The sequence below is a fragment of the Engystomops pustulosus genome, chromosome 3 (genome assembly GCF_040894005.1).
Source record: "Engystomops pustulosus chromosome 3, aEngPut4.maternal, whole genome shotgun sequence".
In the NCBI taxonomy this organism is placed as follows: Eukaryota; Metazoa; Chordata; class Amphibia; order Anura; family Leptodactylidae; genus Engystomops; species Engystomops pustulosus.
The window spans coordinates 229,794,056-229,809,139 of NC_092413.1; the positions used below are offsets into that span (position 1 = coordinate 229,794,056).

Here is a 15,084-nt window from a genome sequence, read left to right on the forward strand (position 1 = left end):
CCCTCCTGTATATAAAAAAAAGCTGAAGCTAAGGCTGATAAGTGCCCAGCGTACAGGATGCAACCACGGAGGTGGTGCAGGGGACAAGGCGAGAAAAAAAAAAACTGCCACAAAAACTGCAGGACGCACACAGGGGGAGGGATCAGGAACAGGGATTGGGATAGGGAAATTAAGGATCACACACACACAAAAAAAATAAGATGACACAGAAGTGAGATCTTACTGTAGCAGTCGCAGCAGCAATTGCGGATCACACTGGTGGTGCCCAGAAAGGTGCCAGCCAGCAATTCTAGAGGGTCCAGCAACACAGGGGGGTGATATACACTGTTCTGCACGCTGTCTCACACACTAGAATGAGTGATCACTAATTTGAACTTCCCACCTGAAATCCGATTGGCCGTTCTGCACAGATCGGCCAATCAGATGTCTATGGGAGGTGGCATGATGCCACCAGACATGCCCCCTAAAGATGATGATTGGTGCTGTCCTAGACAGCACAAGTCATCATCCTGTGTTAACCCCTGCATGCCCACTGATGACGTTTACTGCTGCTATTGGCGGGTCGCATCGACCGGCCAATAGCATCGATCGTGAAACGGGGGTTGCCACGAAACCCCTCTGGTCCACGAGTCTGCACACTAGTACGGACTAATGTGTTTCTTTAAGTCACTAGTCCGTAAGTGTGTGTCGTTAAGACTAGTGCACGTCGTTAAGTCACTTTCCGCCGCGCCGTACTAATACTGCACAAGTCGTGAAGGGGTTAATACCATACCCAAGGCCGGCACATAAAATAGCACCAGAACTAAGCTTACTACATGAAATGATTAACAGAACCAGGCTGAATACATAGATACAGCACAAGAACCTTCTGCAGACTGTATATATACAGCACCAGGCTTTGTATATGAATACAGCAAAGAACAAGGTTTAAAGTATAAGTGCAGCACCAGAACCAAGCTCATAAATATAGCACCAGAAACAAGCTCAGTATATTAACACAGCGACAGAAGCAGGCTGACCACAGAACTACAGAAAAAGAACCATGATCAGTACAGAAATAGAATCGGGTTCAGAAAGGGTTAAATATCACCAGAAAAAGATCAGACCACACATATAACAGAAGAACCAAGCTCAATTCATATATACAGTACAAGAACCAGGCTCAGTACATACCATTAACTTTGTACATAAATACAGTACTAGAACCAGGCTGAGTACATGATACAGTACCAGAACCAGGCTGAGTACATGATACAGCACCAGAACCTGGCTGAGTACATGATACAGCACCAGAACCAGGCTGAGTACATGATACAGCACCAGAATGACTTGTAATGTACATGTTCCCCAGACCAGCCAGTATTGTATCATTGTAGCAGCGCGGGGGCTATTATATATGACAGGTCCATCTATTAGCGTTACAGCCTCCATTATCAGGACTGATAGTATTACTGGTTCTGTTACCTCCTGGATCAGAGTTGGAATTAGGCGTCACATGATCTGTAGGTGACATTAATGGTGACCAGGATGTAGGAGGGTCTGAGGGATAACATTGTACAAACATTGTAGAAATATAGAGAATATACATAGACCTCGTCTTCTGATATCAGGACATGTTCTCCTCTGCAGGATGAAGCTTCTGCTCCTCGTGGTCCTGGTGTGGACGGCGTCTGATGAGGCTTCTGCAGGTTCAGTAACTTCTCTCCTCAGCCGCTTTATAATTATATCCTCCTCTAATATCAGTGATAAGTAAGATATGTGGGAGAGGAGCAGCACAACATCTGGTTTGGAGTCTCTTAGTGGTTGGGTCTTGTCTGGGGTCTCTGCTCTTTGGTCTGGGGTCTCTGCTCTTTGGTCTGGGGTCTCTGCTCTTTGGTCTGGGGTCTCTGCTCTTTGGTCTGGGGTCTCTGCTCTTTGGTCTGGGGTCTATACTTGTTAAGGACATCTGATCCTGGTTCTCTAATCTGTGCTCTGGTTTGGTGGTCGGAGTTTGTACAATGTCTGATCCTGGGTCTATATTCATTCCTTGGTTTGGGGTCTAGAGTATCTGATCGTTAGTCTTTTTTTATTTTGTGATCTGGTTTGGGGGCTGAATTCATTTAGCGGATCTTTTCCTGGTCTCATAATAATCTGTGTCCTAGGATCCTTATTTATTTAGGGTGTTTGGGGTCTACATTTATTCTGTGGTTTGGGGGTCTATAGTTACTTAGGGTTTCTTATCCTGGCTTTCTACTTATTCTGTTTTCTGGTGTGACTCTGTATGTGTACTGGGTATCTGATACTAGGTCTACATTTATTCTGTGGTTTTGGGGTCTGTACTTATGTTATCTGATATTGGGTCTCCTTTCAGTTTGTGATCTGGTTTGGGGTCTGTATTTGTTTAGGGCTTCTTAACCTCTCACTTTTTATTTTTTCATTTTGGGTGTCTTAATATCTTCATTAATCTTGGATCTTTATTTGTTTAGGTTGTTTGATCATTTGTCTCCATTTATTTTGTTGCCTGGTTTGGGGTCTGAATTTAGACAAGGTGCCCATTACCAGGTCTATATTTATTCTGTGGTTTTGGGGTCTGTACTTATTTTATCTGATATTGGGTCTCCTCTTCTTTCCTGATCTGCTTTGGGGTCTCTATTTGTTGATGGTGTCTGATCCTTAATCTCTATTTATTCCCGGGTCTGGTTTGGGGTCTGTATCTGTTACGATTGTCGGATCTTGGTTCTCTCTTTATTCTGCCATCTGGGGTCTGTTTTAGTTGTGATGTCCATCTAGAATCTGTATCCATCTAATGTTTGGCTGATGGGGTCATTTCCATCCCCTGAGACTGAGGCCATGACCCGTGTAATTCCTGTGTCCATGGATGATGATGTTACTTTATATTTCTCTTTAGATGCAGAAAACGTCACAGATATTGAGAAACCTGATCTGATCATGAAAAAAGCAGAACCGGACTTATCCTCAATTCAACAAAAATGTAAATTACAAAAATGCTTAAATCAATTTAACCCCTTAATGACCTTAACGGCTTGTTTTTTGCATAATAAATTGCACTTCATAGTAACAGTATTTAATATTCCATGCCGTGTACTGGGAAGCGGGAAAAAAGCCAAATGTTGTGAAATTGGTGAAAAAAACCCATTTTCTTGTGGGCTTGGATTTTACAGCTTTCACTGTGCACCACAAATGTCAGGTCTACTTTATTCTTTGGCTCGGTGCGATCACGGAGATAAAACATTTGTGTAGGTTTTATAATGTTTTTATACATTTACAAAAATTAAAACCTCCTGTACAAAAAAATTATTCTTTATTTTGCCATCTTCTGGCGCTAATAACTTTTTCATACTTCGGTGCACGGAGCAGTGGGTGGTGTCATTTTTACAGCCTTTTGATCACTTTTTATTGAATATTTTAGCAAAATTTTTTATCATATTTTGATAGATCGGACATTTTGGGAAGATACGATACCAACATGTTTATATTTATATCAGTTCTTGGGAAAGGAGGGTGATTGGAATTTTTAGGTTTAATTTAATTTTATTTTACTTATTTATTAATATTTTTCCAGACCCCCTGGGGTACTTTAACCCTAGTTTGTGTAATTGAGCCTTCCATATACTGATATACTATAGTATGGCAGTATATGGGGATTTTCCACACCATCTATTACAAAGTGCAAATCTCACATTGTAATAGATGGGGAAAAAATTAGACAGCCTCGGGTCTTTGTACGGCTGTCATGGCAACCAATCGCCGCCCCCTGGTGACTTCACAGGGGGCAATGATCAAATCCAACATGGCAGCACCCATGCACCACCAGGATGGAAATGAGTGAGGCATCTTTGTCGGAGGCATTTATAGGGGTTACACCCACAATTGGTGCTAGCACCGACTGTGGGTGTTTGCTGCAATGTGCAGCAAACGCCCACCTTGTATGGAGAGGGTGCAGCCCATGAACCCTCTCCCCACACCCGCAGCTGACGTGTAAAGGTGTATTATGTCCTCAGTTTTTCTTGGTGGTCTGGTGGTCAGGAAATGAGGGGTTTGTTTGTGTTAATCAATTGTCCAATTAAGCTGAAAGTCTGGAATTTATGTCCATGTCTATTATGTAACAATGACTTGAATACGTTTTAGTTAACAGGTAAAAAAAATCTAAATTTGTGTTAGTGTTCAAATAGTTATGGACCTATCTGTACACCTCTATATAGCCCTATAGGGGACACAGCGATGGTCCAGGATTCATGATGCTGTTCATCCATCTCTATGTATAACTGAAGTTCACTTTTCTTGTTTCCTCTTCCTTGATAGATAAGAATCTCGCTCTTCATGGTCGAGCCACAATGTCATCCATTCATAAGGATAGCAATTGGGGCTATTTGGGAATGGCAGTAAATGGAATAGATGGAAACCCAGACACCGACTTGTATCACGGATCGTGTTTTCACACACACACAGAATTGTCTCCCTGGTGGAGGGTGGACCTGCTAGAGTCCTACATAATTCATTACATAACAATCACTAACAGAGATGCCTACGGGACCAGGATTAATGGTGCAGAAATCCTTGTCGGAGACTCTTTGACCAACAATGGAAACAGCAATCCAAGGTGAGCCTCAGCCCTTATTGCTGTCCAGGCTTTGTTAACATTTTTTTACTTATTTAACTTGTCACAGGTGCTCCTCCGACCCACATCCCGGGTTGCAGACGCACCCATGCTCCTCTCCGTGCCCCCGGAACCCCGGGACTGCTCTCATCTTTCTTTGATCCAGCGCTTCCGGAGATTTAAAGGGCCAGCATGCCAATAATTCATAGTATCATAGTATATTAGGCTGGAAAAAGACACAAGTCCATCAAGTCCAACCTTTAAGAATTAAATAAATGTTTTATCCCCATAACCCGTGATATTTTTTCTCTCCAGAAAGTCATCCAGGCCTCTCTTGAACATGTACATAGAGTCCGCCATAACAACCTCCTGCGGCAGAGAGTTCCATAGTCTCACTGCTCTTACAGTAAAGAACCTCTGTCTATGGTGATGGTAGAATCGCTTCTCCTCTAGGCGCAGAGGATGCCCCCTGTCTATGGTGATGGTAGAACCCCCTCTCCTCTAGGCGTAGAGGATGCCCCCTTGTCCTGGTCACAGGCCTAGGTATAAAAAGATCTTTGGAGAGATCCTTGTACTGTCCGTTCAGATATTTGTACATTGTAATGAGGTCTCCCCTCAGCCGTCTTTTTTCTAAACTGAATAATCCCAAATTTTTTAATCTGTCAGTGTATTCTAATCCCCCCATTCCCCTAATAATCCTGGTTTCTCTCCTCTGCACCCGTTCCAGCTCTAATATATCATTTTTATACACTGGTGCCCAAAACTGTACACAATATTCCATGTGTGGTCTGACCAGGGATTTGTATAAGGGCAAAACTATGTCTTTATCATGAGAATCTATTCCTCTCTTGATACATCCCATAATTTTATTTGCTTTAGCAGCAGCCGCCTGGCTCTGGTCACTAAAATTAAGTTTACCATCCACCAATACCCCCAAGTCCTTTTCAGCTCCAGTTTTACCAAGTAATAAACCGTTTAGAACATAATTATACTTTTTGTTTCCAAGTGCACAACTTTATATTTATCTACATTAAACCTCATCAACCATTTCTCTGCCCACTCCTCAAGCTTCCCCAATCCCTCTGTAATGCTAAACTATCGACCTCAGTATTTATTACTTTACGCCGTTTAGTATCATCTGCAAATATTGAAACTTGACTGTGTAAACCCACTACAAGGTCAGTAATAAAAATATTAAAAAGAAGTGGCCCCAATACTGACCCCTGTGGCCTCCACTGGTAACGTCAACCCAATCTGAGAATGTGCCATTAATGACCACCCTCTGTTTTCTATCACTAAGCCAATTACTTACCCAAATACACAGATTTTCTCCTATTCCCAGCAGTCTCATTTTATATACCAACCTTTTATGTGGCACGGTGTCAAATGCTTTGGAAAAGTCCAGATATACAACATCCACAGCGTCCCCCAGATCCAGTCTTGAACTTACCTCCTCGTAGAAACCAATCAGATTAGTCTGACAGGACCGATCTCTCATAAACCCATGCTGACGCTGGGTTATAAGGTTGTGCACAGTGAGATACTCGAGGACAGCATCTCTAACAAACCCCTCAAATATTTTCCCCACCACAGCAGTTAGACTCACGGGTCTGTAGTTTCCAGGATCGCGATTTGATCCTTTTTTGTATATTGGTACCACATTTGCTATGCGCCAGTCCTGTGGAACATAACCACTCCTCAGTGAATCATCAAATATTAAAAATAACGGTCTGTCTATCACAGTACATGGTTCATATAGAACCCGGGGGTGTATGCCATCTGGCCCCGGTGATTTATCTATCTTACTGGTTGCGAGGCGGCGCCGTACCTCTTCCTGGGTTAAACTGTTGACATTCCAAAAAGAAATTACATTATTCCTCATTGTGTCTTCCACCAGGGGATTTTCCTGGGTAAGACTGTTGAGAAAGGGACATTCAGTAGATTGGCCCTTTCCTCATCTCCTTCCCCCATGACCCCCATGTTATTTCTAAGGGGACCAACACTCTCTGTTTTTAGTTTCTTATCATTTATATACTTGAAAAATAATTTGGGATTATTTTTGCTCTCCCTGGCAATTTACAGGATTTATTTTTCTCTCTATAATCCTGTAATGCCTCATCGCTACCTTCACGTTTTAGCACTTTAAACGCCTTATCTTTCTCGCTTATTGCTTTCCTTACAAGACTAGTTAGCCACATAGGCTGTTTCTTGTTCCTCTTATGCTTTTTCCCATAAGGTATGTGTTTCTCACAGGACTTTTTCAGAATATATTAGAAAAAGTCCAATTTTTTGGGGGGGCTTTTGTCTTTGAGAACATTATCCCAGTCTATGCCTTTAAGATCTTCCCTTAGTTGCTGAAAATTTGCCCTCCTGAAGTTTAGAGTGTTGGTTGCCCCTTCCCTAACGTTCTTAGTAAAGCATAATACAAAATCAATTATATTATGATCACTATTCCCCAGGTTCCCCCCAACCTGTAGTTTTGATACCCTAATTGGTGCTGACCAGCTGCCAATTCTGTTAAATTCCCTGCCGGATCTTTGTGCCTCAAAGCCTTAGAAAGCTTTATTTCTATGCCTTGCGACTGTTTGTTGAATTCCCGTTGTGACCCTGACTTCGCTCCTCCACTGCCTGCCTTGGCCTTTTGCCTTGCTCCTGACTCCAATCCTGTGCCGCCTAATCTGACCTCCTGCCTGTCCCTGACCATGATGCTGTATCACGATTCTGTACTTCGCCTTGGCCTCCACCGCAACAAAGTCTCGCCTGTGGAGCGACCCGTTGGTACCACGCCACAGCAAGTCCAACCCGCTTTGTGGCTGGCTCTGGTGAAAGCCGGGTGCCACTTACATTTCGTTCCCAGGTGTCGTCTTACACCATTGTCCACGGTGGTACAGAGGATCCACTACCACTGATCCTGAGAGTAAGATCTGGCCATGGATCCCGACAAGGCTCCGCTTCCTGAACTGGCTGATCTTACCACCATCGTGGTCCAGCAGTCTCAACAGTTTGCCGTGCAAGGACAGCAACTCACCTCAACTCACCGCAAGAATTCACCGCCACCCTGCAGCATTTATTGGCTACTCTGCACCAGCATCCAGCATCCAGTACCGCCGGTACCACTCATTACTATGGCTGCATTGTCTACTGCTGAACCCAGGCTGCATCTTTCCATGCCCTCCAAATATGATGGTGTTATGCAGCAGTTATGCAGCGGTTTCATTACTTGCCCCCTACATATCGAGCTGATGCCTTCACAGTTTGTTGTAGAATGGGCTAAGGAAAGCCTCCAGGAAAGCCCTGGCATGGGTTACTCCCCTCTGGGACAGGAACGATCCAGTCACGGCTACTCTCACCACGTTCCCCTCTGAATTCCGGTCTGTCTTTGAGGAACCTGCCCAGGCGTCTTCTGCTGAGACCGCACTGCTGAAGCTGAGTCAAGGGGAAGATGCCTTGTCTGCACGGGACCTGCTGTCTACGCTGAGTGGTCTCATCTCTCTGGCCACTCAGATTGACATCCGGTCTACTGAGCATTTTGAGCAGCAACGTCTGGAACAACCACAAGTCAGGACCCGACATCTGCCCCGCCTGGCTCCAGTCTTCCAAAGACCACTTCAGCCATCTTCCGTGTCTGCTGAAGAGGAGCCCATGCAGGTGGATAGAGCTCGTCTGTCTTCCAAAGAGCATTCCAGACCAAGACAGGAGAACCTCTGCCTCTATGTGCCAGCCCGGAGCACTTTCTTATGTCTTCTCCCCGCTCCTGCTCCCGTCTGGCCTGGCGTGCGTCCACGCTCCGTGCGCCGGCACTCAAAGATTTAAAGGGCCAGCGCACCGCTGATTGGCGCTGGCACTTCCAAAATCCCTTATAGGCCGGCTGTTCCCAGGATTCCCGGCCGGATCTTTGAGCTGCCTTGCCTTAGTGAAAGCTTCCTGTGCTCCCTACGTTTATTCCTTGTTCCTGCTCTGCTGTATTCCTGTTGTGACCTCAGACCTGACTTTTGACTTCTGTATCTCTGCCACCTGCCCCGACTGTCTGCCTGTACCTGACCACGTGCCTGGACAACGATTCTGTACCACAACCTTGGCTTCCCCCGCGGGCTAGTCGCACCTGTGGAACGACCTGGTGGCACCCTACCGCAGCAAGACCATCCCGCTTTACGGCGGACTCTGATGAAGACCAGGTTCCACTTAGATTCTGGTCCCAGGTGTCGGCTAGTACCATCTCCCGCGGTGGTCCACAACCCTGACAACCATTAGATGCAATGAAACCTTTTTACCGATTCCTCGCTATTTTAGTGCCAAGAGGCATGAGATTTTTCAATTTAAATACATTATGATAGAACAAGTGCCACCCTCCAGACGAGGGGGTAATATTAAACAATTATTGAGGCGTTGTGAGGCTTATTGGATTCCTCTACTTGACACACTGGAACTCCATATGATATTATGATATTGCAAACATATAGTAACTAAAATGCTTTTGTTTTCACTATATTATAATAAATATGACTTGAACATGGTTACAATATAATTTTTATTCTTTGCATTGATAATTGTGCAATTTGATGTATATTTTTACCTTTAGACACGGACTGTGAAGTATTTCACCTATTGAGCCTCCCTCTTGGTTACATCACATCCCAGCTGAAGTGTGCCTGAGGGTGTGATGTCATTAGTAGGGGATTTACTTGCCTTATATAATGAAGTGTCTTTATGTATGTTGATATCAGTTGACAAAGGCTTGTGGACGGGCCCGAAACGCGTCCTGATCCGGCTCCTTCTTTGTCTTTTTTACAAAAGAAGGAAGAAGAATCACTAAGCAGTGAGTGCCAGGATTTTTTCTTTCTACTGGTAACCACATACGGCACTGAGTTACCATTCAACAAGACAAGTAATAGATCAAAATTTGTGGCAGATTATATTTTTATAAGGTATCTTATATGTAAAAACAAATATTTTTTCAACTTTAAGCCTCTAACCTCTTTTAAAGCAAATAACTGTGAACACATTTTTTTTTTTTTTAAAAAAGCATTTCTCTTGAAAAATAAAGCCATAAAAATAATTCCCAAAAAATAAAACGTTAGAGACATAAAAAGTACACAATAATTGGACAAAACCTGAATGTGGAAATCACTGTGAGCCTGAAGCAGTTAAAGAACTTACGCAAATGTGAGGCAATTCAGGACACTGAGAGGAGGTTGGTGACAGACATTTCCTCCTCCCGATGTATATCAGTAATAGTAGAGCAGGGAGCGATGGCCTGGTATATGTATATATGTGTGATACAGACACTTACCTGTCATCCTTTCTGTCACAGGTGTGCTCTGGTGACTTCTCTCCCAGATGGAGCGACTCAGACTTATGAGTGCGGAGCAATGGTCGGGAGATACGTCAATATCGTTTTGGCTGGACAGACTGAGGTTCTTCACCTGTGTGAGGTTCAGATCTTTGGAGAGCAATAACCGGAGGTTAAAATCTGATGATAAAATAATGACAGCAATATAGTAACATTCCCAATAATCACTGCACATATAACTGCAAGATATCATGAAATAAAAGCTTCTGCAGATTCTCCGCCTGCTGTGTCATTTTTCACCTTTCAGGGTCCTGCTCGACACAAAGTCAGACATTGATTCTTGGGATTAGGGATGTGCAGCTCATGTCCGGCAAAAGATATTTCCCAATCCCCTCACTCCATCATTCCTTTCTCTCCGGTACCTTACTCTCTTCTTTTGAGCCAGTCTGTGAGGCAAAGGCTTTTCAATGGACAACCGGACTTTTCTTGATGAAAATTATCCAAAAGGAGTTTATTTTGAAAAGTAAATTTTTCACAAAAGAAAGTCGATATATAATATAACGGATTCAATAGACATCAGGCTCTTGTAGTTCCACAGACCAGCAGAAATCTCCACAATTAAAATCCCCCAGATTGCTGCTCAGTGACACCTTTTATACAATTAAAAATTCCCATAATTCTTTGCAACTTCCCCTATAAAACACCAGAGCTGCTGCTGCCGCCTCTTATAAGGTCAGAGCAGACGCCCCACGCTGCAGGTGAGGAGAACAGAACAGATATTACATTGTGTCTAGAGATGAGCGAGCACTAAAATCGAATAACGAGCCCCATTAAAGTCAATGGGAGACCCGAGCATTTTTTTTTTTTTTTTCCAACTTACTTTTTATTATTTTTTAACCAAGAATGATAGAAACAGACATGTACATTATAGGGGGAACAAAGACATATCTAGTGTTATACAGCAAATAATCACATCCGGGTCGCACAGGACCCAACTAGACGTATTAAGCTAAAGGACCTTAGGTCAGATACATCTGTTCTGAAAAAAAAGCAGAAAAAAGAATGGGGGTCTTGCCACCTTTCAGAGATCATGATCAATGACAGGACAGCAAGAGTCCACCACATACAGTAGTGCCTGTTAATCAAATTTACATCGAATATTACAAACATAAACAGCACAGAAATGGACACGGACCTCAGAAAAGAAGATTTAAAAAGAAAAAAAAACAACATTTCCGTGGGTCCAACTATACAAAAAATTCAACCTAACACGTCCATGAGCCTCTAAGCGGTTAAGGATATAGTTTAATAGGGAAAGTTGTCCTCAATCGCATCCCAAGGGGACCAGACTTTAAGAAAGTGATCCGACCTTTCCTGTAAGGTCGCAGTCATGGATTCCAGTGTCCGCATATGGCGTATGCGGGCACATAGATCCAGTTGTGAAGGGGGAGCGGCTCGCTTCCAGTGAGCGGAGATCAGGGTCTTCGCGGCACAAAGTATATGGAGAAACAGTTTAGAGTGATGTTTACCCAGATTGTTAGGGGGGAGGCCTAAAAGGAAAGCGACAGGGTCTTTCTCAAGTGTGGTTCCTAGAGTCTTTTCCAACACATTTTGGACCTTACTCCAAAATTGTTGTATGTGCGGGCAGTCCCAGAAAATATGAAACACGGAAGCTCCATGTGCATTACACCTCCAGCAAACGTCTGGTATTTGTGGATTAAGCTTATGAAGCAGTGCTGGGGTGTGGTACCACTGCATAAGGATTTTATACTGGTTCTCCTTGTATAATGCTGATAAGGAACCTTTAGGGGCCTTGTCCCATATAGCTTTCCAGATGGGTACCGGTAACCGTCTCCCCAGCCAGTCTTCCCACCTTTGCATATATGCATGTTGAATTGGTTCTAAGTACGTCTGGGTCAGTAGTAGGGCGTAAAGGTCTGAAATCAAACCCTTAGATGAGGAACTCCTAAGACAAATCCTCTCAAAGTCCGTGAGGGGTGGTACTGTAGTAGAGCCTAGTGTCTGGGAGCAGAAGCGGTAAATTAGAGGGTAGGAGTCTGAAACCTGGCTAAACTGGTCAGACGCCGCGCAGAGATCTGAAAGGGTAAGTAATCGTTTTGACGTCGGATGGGCAACATCTTTAATGCGAAAGGCCTGCATGGGTTTCCAGAATTCCACAAACTCAGACTCCAGACCCTGAGGTAGGTTCGGCGTATAGAGGAAGGGGGTTAAAGGCGACTTCAACGTAGCCAAGGAGTATTTAATGCGGCAACTACGCCATATTTCTCTAGTGAAGGACATTGGGGCCAGCAAAGATTTAGGCGGAATCTCTATAGGTGGTCCCCAAATTAAGGCACTAGGATGCGTTGGGGCTATCCAAAGCTTCTCTACCTCTGTCCACCTATTAAAGGCAGGCAGGGAAGTCCAAGAGGTAATATGGCGTAGGTGGGTTGCATAGTAGTACAAGGTTATGTCCGGTAGACCTAGTCCACCTCTAGACTTTGGCGCTACCAGCACTGTTTTAGGAATTCTATGCCTCTTAGAGTTCCACAAGAAGTCCAAAAACAGCGATTGGATTGTGCGCAGGGCAACTACTGGGACTCGAACCGGAAGGGTCTCAAATAGATAGAGAAACCTGGGCAGGACAGACATCTTAATCGCCGCTATTTTGCCTAGCAAGGATAAGTATAGGGGGCGCCAACTCTGGAGTTGTTTCCTAACATCCTGGATTAAAGGGGGAAAATTTTCTTTATATAGGGAGGATACTAATGGCGTAAGTCTTGTCCCTAAATATTTGAGGGACGAGCTACACCAGGAGTAGTGGAAATTATCCTGTAGGGTCCGCAGTAATGAGGCAGACAAGTTCAGAGGCAGAGCTTCGGACTTCGTATGGTTTATCTTATATCCTGACATCACACTATATTCTGTAATAATCGAGTGCAAACTTGGTAGTGATATCAGGGGATCTGTGATGGTAAGTAAAACGTCGTCCGCAAACAGGGCAATCTTAAACTGTTTATCACGCACTTGAATACCCTTAATGTCAGGGCAGTTACGAATAAGAGCTGCTAAGGGCTCAATACTCAGGACATATAACAAGGGGGATAAGGGGCAGCCCTGGCGTGTCCCGTTTCGAATAGGTAGGGAAGGAGAGTGGGCATGGGTAAGCCTAACTTGCGCCGTGGGGGAGGCATACAAACCATGTAGCGCCTTTATGAATGGTCCTCTGAAACCGAAACGAGCAAGGGTTTTGAACATGAACTGCCAGTTTAACCGATCAAAGGCTTTTTCTGCGTCAAGGCTAAGGAGCAGGGCCTCTGATTTTGATTTTTGGACCACATCTATTAAATCGATGGTTCGGCGCGTGTTGTCCCCTGCTTGCCTAAATTTAACGAATCCGACTTGGTCTTTATGCACCAAATTCGGGAGCCAATCGCCTAGTCTGTTAGCCAGTAGTTTGGTGAAAATTTTAAGGTCGGCATTGAGCAAACTAATGGGCCTATAGCTAGAGCATTCGGATGGGTCCTTTCCTTGCTTGGGGATTACCGTGATATGCGAAGCAAGCATCGTCTGAGGAACCGGCTCGCCCTGGAGAAACCCATTAAAGAGTTCAACCATATTAGGGAGCAAGAGAGGGAGGAACGTTTTATAATATAGGTACGTAAACCCGTCTGGGCCAGGGGCCTTACCTCCGGGCAAATTCTTTATTGTATCCTCTATTTCCTCTGCCGTGATGGCTTGATTCAGGTGAGTCAATGCCTCAGACGACAACTGGGGAAGAGAGCATTGAGACAGGTAATGGTCTAGTGCCGCGTTTTGCTCTAAAGAAGAAGACGGTGAAGGGAAGTCTAGAGAGTAAAGAGCGGAATAATAGGTGTGGAATAATTCAGCTATTTTGGAGGGATGATAGTGCATAATACCCTTATTGTCTCTTATGGCAAAGGGGGCCTGGGAAGATGATTTATGTCTAAGCTGCCTGGCCAGAAATGTGTGAGCCTTATTACCGAATTCGTAGAATTTCCGTTTAGAGTATTTAATCATGCGCTCCACATCTAAAAGGTCTAACTCCCTTAGTTTAGAACGTAGAACCTGGATTCGTCTTAGTAAGGAAGGTGTGGGGGAGGTGGCTAGATCTCTTTCGGCTTGCCTAAGATTCTGTTTATATTTAGAGTAGTTAAGTAATCTATCTCTTTTTATCTTGGTGGCTATAGATATGGCCTCACCTCTAAAAACTGTTTTATGGGCTTCCCATAGAATTGGGACGGATGGTGCCGTCGGGGTGTTTTCCTTAAAATAATTAATCAAAACCGTCCTCAGGGATTCTCTTGAGAGTGGGGAGGAAAGGAGGGTTTCATTAAGACGCCAGTGGGGAGATTTAAGTGAGGTATCTTCCAACCTCAAGTCTATGGAGATCGGTGCATGGTCTGACCATGTAATTTGGCCAATTTCAGCATCCCCTAGGGCTCGTAGTGTCGGGTAGTTGCCAAAAAAATAGTCTATTCGCATGTGAGTCCTGTGCGGGGGGGAATAAAATGTAAAGCTCCTGGCCGTCGGGTTGTTCACTCTCCATAGGTCGTATAGTGAGCTTTTACGGATCAAACGACGGAACCCTGTAGCTAACGTTTTCGTCCCTTGAGGTGTCGGGCGGGTCGGGACTGATAGGCGATCTACGCTATCTGAGAACACTACATTAAAGTCACCACCTACCAGTAAGAGTTCGTGTTGATCGGATGTTAATCCCGAAAGGACCTTATTGAGGAAGGGGAGTTGGCTGGAGTTTGGAGCATAAATATTACACAGTGTTACGTGAATGTTCATGAGTGAACCTTTGATTATGATATATCTGCCATGGGGATCTGCTACAGTTTCCGTTAGCTGAAATGGGCAATGCCTAGAAATAAGAATAGCTACCCCTGCCTTCTTAGTGGGAGCATTAGCCAGGAAAGACACGGGATACCAGTGGTTGGCAAAGTGAAAGGAACTCGTGGATGTGAAATGCGTTTCTTGGAGGAACACTATGTCTGCTTTGGCCTGGCGTAGTTCTTTCAGAAGAAGCCGCCTTTTCACATCTGAATTAAGACCTTTAGTGTTTAGGGAAAGTATTTTAACCATAATCTGTATAAGTTAGCCTGTCAGCTGTATAGGAGGTTTTTATAGGTGACGGAATCGCGGCCTTAGAGCCTCCCGGGGGAGCTCG

The 15,084-nt window shown here is 44.2% G+C and overlaps 1 protein-coding gene across 1 annotated transcript; it reads left to right on the forward strand.

Annotated features, from left to right (window-relative positions):
- The first annotated feature begins 1,629 nt into the window (after positions 1–1,629).
- On the forward strand, positions 1,630–10,165 carry LOC140122768 (fucolectin-like). Its single transcript, XM_072143966.1, has 4 exons — positions 1,630–1,688; positions 2,888–2,971; positions 4,303–4,600; positions 9,909–10,165. Exons 1-4 carry the CDS (start codon positions 1,631–1,633, stop codon positions 10,051–10,053), a joined length of 585 nt encoding a protein of 194 aa, XP_072000067.1. The 5' UTR covers position 1,630; the 3' UTR covers positions 10,054–10,165.
- Positions 10,166–15,084: the final 4,919 nt, after the last annotated feature.